Below are 10931 nucleotides of genomic sequence, written 5' to 3'. Positions count from 1 at the left end.
CATAAAGGAACGTAAATGGATGGAGCAGGCAAAATATGTTAACATCCTTATTTGATCAGATTTAAGGCAAAATATGTTTATCATTTGATTGCTGTTAGAATGTTCAGTTTATGGTGTCAACGAAGTATCTACTGTTCACTAAGTGAGTGCATCCCAGATCCGCCAGATTGGGACCGGCTCCAAGTACGTTTATTGAAATACCATACCATGTGAAGGAGGAAATTAGAGAGCTCGCAATTTGTTTCGCCACTCAAATAGAAAGTTCTCAGTGTGTTGTCGGTATCTAAGATGAGGTGATAAAATGACATATTATCCCACCTTGTGGAAATAACATGAAAGCTATCGATGTTATCACTTAAAAGTCTGATCTTGTATGCCTCGAAAATGTAAGTAATGAACCATATTAAAATCATAAAAGCTTTTATTCATAGCACACGGTGTCTGCATGCAGACATTGCAGAGTACATCAAACTCTGCATAGTACACCTACAAGCATGTTACATACTCCAACCACACAAAATCGAAAGCAACATCAAACCAACAGGGAAAGAAATGACGTAGAAACGCGACCGAGCTAAACAGTCCGTGTTTATTCTAGAGCCCCGACCGAAGGTGTTGGACTCGATGGCGTCGTTGGCTAGTCAATGCAGACTGTGGCAGCACTCGAAGGTGACAGCGGTCTTCATGTACTGAGAGCACACGGTGCACTTGATGCGCTCCGGTACGTTGCCGACCATGTTGGGGACATAGAGACGGTGGCAGCGCGGCTTCACAATGACCTGCTTGTAGTGCTCTTGGAAGACAGCCTCGAAAGCCTGTGTCTGATTCACCCTCATGATCCACGTCTGGTGCTGCGACAGCACTGTCGCGAAATCCGTGAGACGAGTGTTCACGACCACACTCGACCCTCTCGCGACGATGGCAAACCCGCCTTGGTTCTTGTAGTTGGTGTAGAGCTCGAGCAGCTCCTGCGTCAGAGAATCATAGTTGTCCGGAGTCGCCTGCATCTTTGAGGAAATGCAGTTCTCGAGGCGGGTCAGGAATTGCTCTCTCTTGGTGCTGATTCTGATGGCTATGTAGGAGACTGAATAGCCGTTGATCTTCTCCAGGTATTCTTCAACCTCACGGACAGTCCTAGAGTCTTCAGCGGAGTCGTACAAGAATAGGAGCTCCTTCATTTCAAACTGGCCAACAATCAAGACAGAGGATATGTCAAAAGAAAAAGAATATAAATTGTTTTAAGTCGGGAAACTTTTAATCTATCTTGCGAATGATTCTTGTGCGAATTCGGTAGTTGTGACGTTAGATGTATCTAAATTTCTAGATCGGGTGCTTCAACGAGCATGTTAAAGACTAATCAGAAGTCTAGTAAGAGAAAGGTTCTTCTAATCGGGGATGGATGATATAAATATTGCCCCGATAATTGAAACCATACTGCATTTGTAACTTACGCATTGTTGGATATGAGGGTAGATCGTTTTGTTCACCACGAGCTCGAACCAGTTGATTACTTGCATGTTCCAGAGTTCGTTGCCCTTTGACTCCGTGAACGGGAAGGCTTTCCATCCCCAAAGGCGTATCATCGAGATCGCGTCCTTGTTCACCACCTTCCCCTTTTCGTTCAGCACGACAACCTTTGTCTGCTGCCTAAATTGCCACTTCTCCTGGATGAACTTTGCTGCCGTCTTGCTGACCTTGGAGGTGCATGTGTACCACTGCATCCGAGATCTCATGTCCAGGAACTGCTTCTGCATCGACTCATTATGTGCCTCCATGATAGGAACCCACATAATTTCGTAATTATCAAAGGTGCTCACATTGTAGATGCCGGTAAGGGTGGCTAGATCGTCGTTCGACAAGTTCAAGTCCGAAATAAGCAGCATCACGCTCTTGTTCTTCAATTCCTCCACCTTTACCTATAACATCTAGTGATCAAACCACGCTGTTGTTTTTGCATTTTTCTATGCCAACAAATGAACTATCTAAGAATTCAAATGTAGTTAATTACTTGCAAGTTGATATGCAATCCCTTCTCGTGACATTGATATACAATAATAACCGGTAATCAAAGTCCACGAAGATTATTGTACTGAGAAGCTAACCGTTGTCCTCTCGGAACAATGATAAACTGTCAACGTATCGTTCTTGGTGCAAAACAGTGCGGCCATAAGCTCCACAACATCAGTACAAGAATTGGAAACTTCCTCAATTTTCTCATATAAATGTTCCTCCTCTGCATAATGTGAATCACTTTAATTTAGGTACTTTTGTTCCAGATATGGATGTGACAAAAATTATCTGTGTGTATACAAAAAAGGAATCTGGAGGAGAGGCATGAACGCTTCATTCCATCTATGAGTGAACAATATTTTGTTTGAAAACAGCAATGATCTCACCGTTTTGCTCAAAATCTTGCACTTGTTTCTTGAAGGATTCAGATATTTTCTTGACCTGCTCCAATAAGGCCGACAGATGTTGCTCTAGGAACCTGTAGTCATCAAGAAACCGGTTGAGCATTGATGTGAAACAGTTTGCGAAAGAGAGAGAGAGCGAGGTTGGAATTAATTCCAAGTCTGTTAATAAAGGTAGTTGAAAGCAAAGATAAGGTATAACATACTCATTGCCCTCGCTAATCATGCTCCTGAACACAACGGAGCAGCCAAGTACACTGACTATGATGTAACCAAAATTGGCTTTTATGTCAATCGATGCTGACATTTCTCCAAAGTCTTTAGAGTTGCTCGCAAACTCAACAATGCACTTGGTGAAATTCAAAATCTCCTTGATCAGATTAACAAAAACCTTGGTCTGCCGTGTGACGGAGGACGTGCAAGTTGTTAAGCCTCTCAACCTGGCCATTGAGCATAAAAGGTTGTCTGATGCATGAATTTGAGCGCGACGCCAGTTCTCGACATAGTGTATGGATAAAGCTAATAATGTCAGCACAGCCTTGGCATCCCATGAAAAGGATGACAACTCGTCGAAAAGCGATTTCATTGTTTGCCGCACATCGTTGGTTTGCAGGGCCATAATCTGTCGTGGCGTACATAGTTTTCAACATTAAATGTGGGAAGTAACAAGATCGAGAAAAATACCATAGAAAAGGACGCAACGAATAATTTAATGAACCCACTGTTTGCTTCTTATTTCCTGACAGAATGAACAATTTTAGCACGGCATAGAAATGTGCTTTTACTTTGGTATAAATTGTTATCTAAAATTAATCTCTAAGTAATTTTAGAACAATCTAAAAAGGTCTGGAGCTTAGAAATGTGCCTTTACTTTAGTATAAGTTGTAATCTAAAATTAATCTCTAAGTAATTTTAAAACAATCTAAAAATGTCTGGAGCTCCCGCATTTGTATATTTCCACTTTCGACATAGGAATGTCTCTTTTTATATGAGATTACCTGACCGTATAGTTTGTTAATGAATTTTGACAAATGAACAGAAGTTCCCATGGAAGGCGAGGTCAAGCTTATGCTCTGGCCTTGGTTACCCTGGAAAAACGAATTCACTTGTAAGTACTAATTATGGAATATTATGAACATAACAGCATGTAAACATTGTGTATCTTTATAAACTTTGGCTGGACAAGAGAAAAATATGAAATTAATTTGAGGAGCAAAGGCATTTTGCCACGAAAAACTATCGCGCATTAAGATCCAGCCAACTAACCATGTAAACAAGTATATGGAAAAGAGACTATAGCATGTCGTTGAACTTGCTTGTCCACTACTTTACCTTTGCCCGAGTGTTGTCAGCAACATCATTGGCAAAGTCCATGGCTTGGTTGAGGATTTGCTCGAGGAGGCTCAGGCAATACTTGACATTTACTTGTTCTGTGTAGGAGCTTGGCTGGCTGGTGACGATCTTCATGAAGTCGTTGTTGCCGGTTTTGAGGAGGTCAAGTAATCCGGTCATGAAGTCATTGTTTCCGGCCATGGCCTTCATTCTGTCCACCCCGTTAGCGGGGCTAATGTTTTTTTCGGCCACCTCGGGCGTGAGGCCAGCGTTTTCGGCCACCTCGGGCGTGAGGCCAGCGTTTTCAGCCACCTCGGGCATGTTTTCGGCCACCTTGGGCGTGAGGACAGCGTTTTCGGCCACCTCGGGCATGTTTTCAGCCACCTTGGGCGTGAGGCCAGCGTTTTCGGCCACCTCGGGCATGTTTTCGGCCACCTTGGGCGTGAGCTCATTGTTTTCGGCCATTTTCGGATGCAGGGAAAAGGAGAAAGGAATGAGTGAAGCAGGGAAAGTTTAGGGTTTCAAGAGTGGGAGTGAGTAGAGTGAAGGAGAAAGGCTTGTGTGGAGCGAACTGCAGGTCCCTTGTGACCTATTTATAACACCCCAAGGCCACAACGCAACAACTTATGAGCCGGTGAGAACGATTAATTAATAGTTAATGAAGATATCTTGATCTTAAGCCCGCATCGGTCCTAATAAACTAATCAATCAAATTCTCAACGTATAAAAGATAAAGGAGAGTTTGATTATCTATGAAGAAGTCTAGATTTTTTTTTTTTGAATATAGTTGTCTTGTAACTTAGAGAGTGTGTTAGTGCGGTTTGAGAGTGAAGAACGTATTTTATGTATCGGATAAATAGCATGATGATAATACGCTATGAAGCAAGCCTATCATAGATGGGAGATTTTGAGACTCACCCGTAAAAGTTAATTTGGGATGCGGGTTATGGGGACAATGCGCTAAGTCAATTACGTTACATGAGTTGTGTAATGGATACGGGCTTTAGTTAACTAAAACATTTTAAGTAACTCTCATTTTCATTTCATGGAAGAAACGTCCATTAGTTTGATGTTTCATGTTCCCAGGAGGCTGGATGCTTTTGGGTTCTCTGATAATTTCTTTAGTAAATATGTGTCTCCAGTCTGAGTTTGGGAAAGAAATCGACCGGAATCATAGCGTGCGGTGATCCAACCTGTATAAGCAAAGTCCAAAGTGAATGTTGCCCAATCCTGGAGGAGGCAAAAATTACCGAAACATATTACGTGTTGAAGTTGTATTCCTATTTTTAGTTGGCCAAGGATTTTACAATATGTGCCTGTTCATCTTTTTTGATATTGGTGTGTCTAGACGGACTTTTATTTTTTATTTTTTGCTTAATTTAAATTTTGCGACATACGCGCTCTCACTTTTTTGTTTGAACACTTGAAACTTTAACAATATTTGACACATAGATTTACTTTTATTTTTTCATTTTAAAATTTGGATAGCATTTTAAATTTTGATGGGAAAACAAAACTTTGATGAGAAATTTTGTTTTCATAATCTTTTAAGTATTTACAATTAAATAATACGACTCACTCGAACTAACGATCTCGTAATATTATCAATTAAATGAGTATCGACGTCAAAATTAAGTGAAATACTATCTCAACTACGAAATGGCTAAACTATGCCTAAATGTTAACAAAACGACTTCTACGTGCTAACAAATCGCTTAATCAAAGTGATTATTTAAACTTAAACACAACGCGGAACACGTATGAGAAACCCTAAAATTCCTGTAGTGTGTTCGTGAAATCCCTCTTGCCCTTTCTTCTTCCTTCTTCTTTCTTTCTTCCCCCCTTCTCTCTCTCTCTCTTCTCTTCTCTTCTCAACGTGCTCTCTGCTTATGGTCTCCTTTTCCTCTTTTATAACACTTCTTTTTCTTTTCCCTTTTTTTTTTGGGTCCCACCAATATTTTATCCGTCTAGGAAAGCATTCTGCGCATCTATCTACCAAAACTTTAGCAACCTCAGCTCTACCCTCGCTATCTACAACTTCCTTATGATCAAACTCCAGCACAGCAACTTTTTTTTTAGGCTTCCTCCATTCCCAACTTCAATAGCCAATCCAAGTCCACCGGTCGCTTTTAGTTTCAGCTCTCCTTCAACTTGCTTTACAAGACTAGCATCAATGTTTTTAATTCTATGCTTGAACTCATCACTTTTTGCCACAGTAACACCATCCTTTGTCACCTTTGGAAGACCAAAGCTTTACTCAATCACCATATTACGACCCTTTGAGTCCATAGTAACCTTCATAGCATCTGTAAGGTCTTCCACACCTTTAAACATCATGGCATGTGCCTCGACCCCAAAAGAGACATACATTTTAGTATCTAACAAAAGACTAACACGCCATAAACTAACACACAAACTCACAACATCCCATAAAATATACACCCAGATATCAAAACCTAAGCTTTGATACCAAAAGATGTCACACCCAAATCCTATGGGGATGGGGGAAGTGACAAGGTCGCCCTTCCACCTTAAGGACGCAGCTTGAAACTACAGCTCCCAAAAGTCCCCGTCGATAACACTTTCGTTCTATCGGCCACTACTTGAGGAACCTGAAAATCATGAAAGATGAATGGAATGAGCAACAACAGCTCAATGAGTAGTGTATATCTCTTCTAAGTAGATCAAACATTCACTATGCATGTTTAAGACACAAAAACATAACTCATTACACCAAATTTTAGGATATAACAAACTTATAAGAAGAGAATTAGTTATATACGCTCCAACATAGCTATATTTATAGCATAAATATTCATTTCACAATAATATCAAAACAAATATTAATGGTCCAGCCCAATGATCAATCTCATCAAAATCACACGTCAATGGTCCGTTCCATCGGTCAATCTCAAATCAAATTTCAATGGTTTATTTCATTGACCAATCTCGAACTCAGATATCAACCATGATCACGCATAATGCCTTGTGACAAGGCGACCAAGATTCCCCCCTTCGCTAGGTCTCCACTTATATTGCCGGTGGCTCGGCCCATAAGGATATCCTAAACTAGTATCCATGTCCGCAAGCCCCTCAATAGGCTCATAGTGATACTGAGCATCAACACCAATCCACAACAATATCCTTGACAATCATCAAAGCCAAATCGATAATTGATATCGCAAATCGATTTACAAAACAAAACATATATAATCTTTTTCAACCCGTTCATCAAACAAAATACATTTCACAACGCGTTTCTCAAACCATTTTGGAGTCCATTTCATAAACCAGGTTCACAATTCAGTATATATAACATTTCGCAAAACATTTCCTAAAATATTTCCCAAACCATTCTCAAATACCAAAACGTAGTAAATGCCTGATCTAGATTTTTATGTAATAAACATGCTTTAACAACTCATAAAATATTACTTTCGAAATATTAGGTCACAAACTCAAAAAAGAGATAGAACCACTTACCTGGGAATGTCCAAACCAAACAACTCGGCTCACTCAAACTAACGATCTTGTAAACCTATCAATCCAATAAGAACCGACGTCAAAACAGAGTGAAACACTACCTTAATTACGAAATGGCCAAACCACGCCTAAATGCTAATAAAATGACTTTTACGAGCTAACAAATTGCTCACTCGAAGCGATTACTCAAACCTAAACGCAATGTGGAACTCACACGTGAAACCCTAAAATTTCGGTTCGACTAAACGATTGCTTCAAAACAACTCCCATCAAACCCCGCAACTCCACAACACCATAATCCATAATTTCCATATAATCTCATAGCTTAACAGCTCAAAAATTAAATTCCGCGGCTCAAATTTCACAAAACTTTAAATTTAAGCCACAACCCCAAAAATTATTTTGATTATACAAACGAAGGGCACGAGTACTTACTGAGCGCTGCGAATCAATATAATTTTAGCTTGACGAAGTCTCTGTGACGTGTACACGAAACCCCACTTTCCCTTTCTTCATCCTTCTTCTTTCTTTCTTCTCCCCCCCCCCCTCCCCTCCCCTCCCCTCTCTCTCTCTCTCTCTTCTCTTCGTGGCGTGCTCTCGATGGTCTCCTTTTCCTCTTTCATAACACTTCTTTTTCTTTTCCTTTTTCTTTTTTTTTAGGTCCCACCAATATATGATTTGGTCAAAAGAAGGCAATATTAAACTCAATCCTTTCCTTTTGATGGAACCATCTAGATGAGATCAAGTTTATGTATCCATTTGTAATTCGTCGAATCATTTTATAATTATTAAATCTAACTTGATATTAAGCCCTCATTGGTCCTAATAAACTAATCAATTAAATTCTTAACGAAAAAAGATAAAGGAACGTTTGATTATCTATTATGAAGTCTAGATTTTCTTTTAATTTAGTTATCTTGTAACTTAGAAAGTGTGTTAGTGCGGGTTCGAGAGTAAAGAATGCATTTTATGTATCGGATAAATAGCGTGACGATGATCCACTAAGAAGCAAGCCTAGCTATCATATATAGGGAATTTCGAAACTCATAAAAGTTAATTTAGGATGCAGGTTACGGGGGAAATGTGATCGGTCGATTACATTACATGAATTGTGCAATGGATACAGGCTTTGGTTAACTAAAACATTTTGAGTAACTCTCGTTTTCATTTAATGGAAGAAATTTGCATTAGTTTGATGTTTCATGTTCCAACGACGCTAGATGTTTTTTGCGTTTTTTGATAATTTCTTTGATAAATATATGTCTCGAGTTTGAGTCAGTGAAAAAAATCGATTCGAATCGAAGTGTGTGGTGATCCGACTTGCATAAGAAAAGTCCAAAGTGAATGTTGCCCAACCCTAGAGGAGGCAAAAATAACCGAAACATAGTAAGTGTTGAAGTTGTATTCCTATTATCAGTTGGCCAAGAATATTACACTATGTGGTTATTCGTCTTTTTTTTTTACTTTTTGCTTAGTTTAAATCTTGCGCATACGAGCTCTCACTTTTTTTTATGAACACTTGAAACTTTAACAATATTCAATATTTGACACATAGGTGTACTTTTATCTTTTCATTATCTTTTAGAATTTGGATAGCATTTTAGATTTTGATGGAAAAACAAAATCCTGATGAGAAAACAATTTTTAAATTTTTTTTCGTAATCTTTTAAGCCTTTACAAATAACAGAATTAAGAAAAGAAACAGAGACAAAGTCGGAGCATGTTACACGTGAACTTTTGACTTGGATCTGCAAAGCTGAATGCTGGTCTAAGGCATCATTGGCGATGCAATAAGTCGTATCCGTTGGATAAGGTTGGATAAGTCTAATTTTTGAACAGGATAGCGACTTTATCGAAGTTGTCGGCTTTCAAAGGTGTGCGTTGCTCAATGTGATCGTTGTGTTGAGTCTCTCTCTTTACCTATGGAACCACCAACGCAATATTTCCATTAACTTTTTAAATTTCTTACAAATGTGAGCTCTCTCTCTCTCTCTCTCTCTCTCTCTCTCTCTCTCTCTCTCTCTCTCTCTCTTTGAGGCCATGGTAGGCATGGCAAATATGCTGGCCCGGCCCACTGTGCCAGGAAATGTAGGTTATAGGTGCCAAGCTAGGTTGATTATTTGAAGAATTAATATCATGAAAAACTCCAAACTGGTACATCCGTAATAATTTTACCCAAAACTAATTTTTTGACTATAATAATCCTCAAACTGGTACATCTGTGACAAATTTACCCCAAACTAATTTTTTAACCGCAAAAAATCACAAACCGGTACATTTGTGACAAATTTACCCTCCGTTAATTTCCATTAAATTGAATTAATACCATAAAAAATCATAACTGATACGCCTATGATAAACGGAGGGTAAAACATAAAATTGGTACATTCGTCAATTTCCGTATGTCATTTAACAAAGCAATATGACAGTAATATTTAACGGAAATAAACTGAAGGTAAATTTGTCATAGGTGTACCCGTTTGGGATTTTTTGTGAAATTAGTTTGGGGTAAAATTGTTACAGACGTATTAGTTTGGGGTTTTTCGCGTTATTAACCCTTATTTGAAATAGGGCTCCAACCATGGAGAAACACTTACGGACGAAAAACAATATTGTAGTATATTTTTAAGGGAAAATACCACAAAAAACTATATCACTTGTGATAAATTTACCCTGAAATTTTTTTTTTAATACGAAAAATCCCAAACTATGCCACTTGTGACATATTTACCCCATAATACTTTGGCCCATGAGCATTTTCGTCTTTTTCTGTTTTTTTTCCTTTTTTTTTTCTTTTCTTCTCTCTTCCCTCTGCCGGCTATGGCGGAGGGAAGCCGGCGAGGGCGGCCCTCGCCAGCGCTGGGGTTGGGCGACGGTGACCCTCGCTAGCTTCGGGCGAAGGTCGCCCTCGCATGGGCGGGCGAGGGCAGCCCTCGCCTGACGCCGACGAGGGTCGCCCTCACCAGATTCGATGAGGGCAGCCCTCGCGCAACCCCAGTGCCGGCGAGGGCCACCCTCGCGGGCTTCCCTCCGCCATGGCCGGCAGAGGGAAGAGAAAAGAAAAGAAAAAAAAAAGAGGAAAAAAAAACAGAAAAATGGGAAAAGACGAAAATGCCTATGGGCCAAAGTATTGTGGGGTAAATGTGTCACAAATGGTATAGTTTGGGGTTTTTCGTGTCACAAAAAAAAGTTCAGGGTAAATTTGTCACAAGTGGCATAGTTTGGGATTTTTTGTGGTATTTTCCCTATTCTTAAAGGGTCATATTACATGATTCTGCAAAATTCGTGAATAAATAGGACTAGAAACATGATTAGTGGTAAGCTTTCCGAATTAAATGCATAATTACAGTTAAATCTTTTCAATTTTCAATTTAGATGTATTTCAAAGAGTTGAATGATATATAGGTATACAATATAATAAATGTTTTCAAAAGACAAATGATGTTAGACGACCATAGAAGGAACTATATTTAACATGATAGCACATTGGCGAAATATTAAAGGATCATTAGAAAAATTACACGTCGTGTTTTTAAATGTAAAAAAAATATATGCAAATAAATTTCATCTATTTGATTCGTTGAATATGGTATGTCGAGGGAAAAATATTTAAGGTTAAAGAAAACACCCACACTTATTAAACTTGGGAAATTGTATTCTCATATCTTGATAGAGATAATCATTTTCCCAACCATAATATGTCTA

The 10931-nt window shown here is 39.1% G+C and overlaps 1 protein-coding gene across 3 annotated transcripts; it reads right to left on the bottom strand.

Annotated features, from left to right (window-relative positions):
• Positions 1–401: 401 nt before the first annotated feature.
• On the bottom strand, positions 402–4289 carry LOC115677610 (protein SIEVE ELEMENT OCCLUSION B-like). Of its 3 annotated transcripts, none has more exons than XM_030600794.2 (8): positions 4179–4289; positions 3744–4055; positions 3410–3499; positions 2618–3033; positions 2397–2488; positions 2103–2233; positions 1452–1916; positions 402–1184 (listed from the first exon to the last, which is right to left on the bottom strand). In XM_030600794.2, exons 1-8 carry the CDS (start codon positions 4206–4208, stop codon positions 642–644), a joined length of 2079 nt encoding a protein of 692 aa, XP_030456654.1. In that variant the 5' UTR covers positions 4209–4289; the 3' UTR covers positions 402–641. The 3 variants fall into 3 exon arrangements, with proteins under 3 accessions (XP_030456654.1, XP_056173224.1, XP_056173232.1); XM_056317249.1 differs by having other exon boundaries at positions 1452–1910; XM_056317257.1 differs by having other exon boundaries at positions 3744–4025.
• Between the last annotated feature and the right edge of the window lie 6642 nt (positions 4290–10931).

Source organism: Syzygium oleosum, unplaced genomic scaffold, assembly GCF_021117445.2.
Source record: "Syzygium oleosum isolate NSW1041296 unplaced genomic scaffold, Sole_v2.1 Sole_v2.01, whole genome shotgun sequence".
NCBI classification, from domain to species: domain Eukaryota; kingdom Viridiplantae; phylum Streptophyta; class Magnoliopsida; order Myrtales; family Myrtaceae; genus Syzygium; species Syzygium oleosum.
Note: the sequence above shows the minus strand (reverse complement) of the source record. Positions and strands in the feature narration are given on the sequence as shown.

Bases quoted from the DNA above. Each gene is read 5' to 3' on its own strand.
- LOC115677610 (XM_030600794.2), bottom strand. From the start codon at position 4,208: ATGGCCGAAAACAATGAGCTCACGCCCAAG. The intron at 4,056-4,178 runs GTGGCCGAAAAC...AACATGCCCGAG, and splicing joins ACAATGAGCTCACGCCCAAG to GTGGCTGAAAACGCTGGCCT. The intron at 2,489-2,617 runs GTATGTTATACC...TGATGACTACAG, and splicing joins ATGATTAGCGAGGGCAATGA to GTTCCTAGAGCAACATCTGT.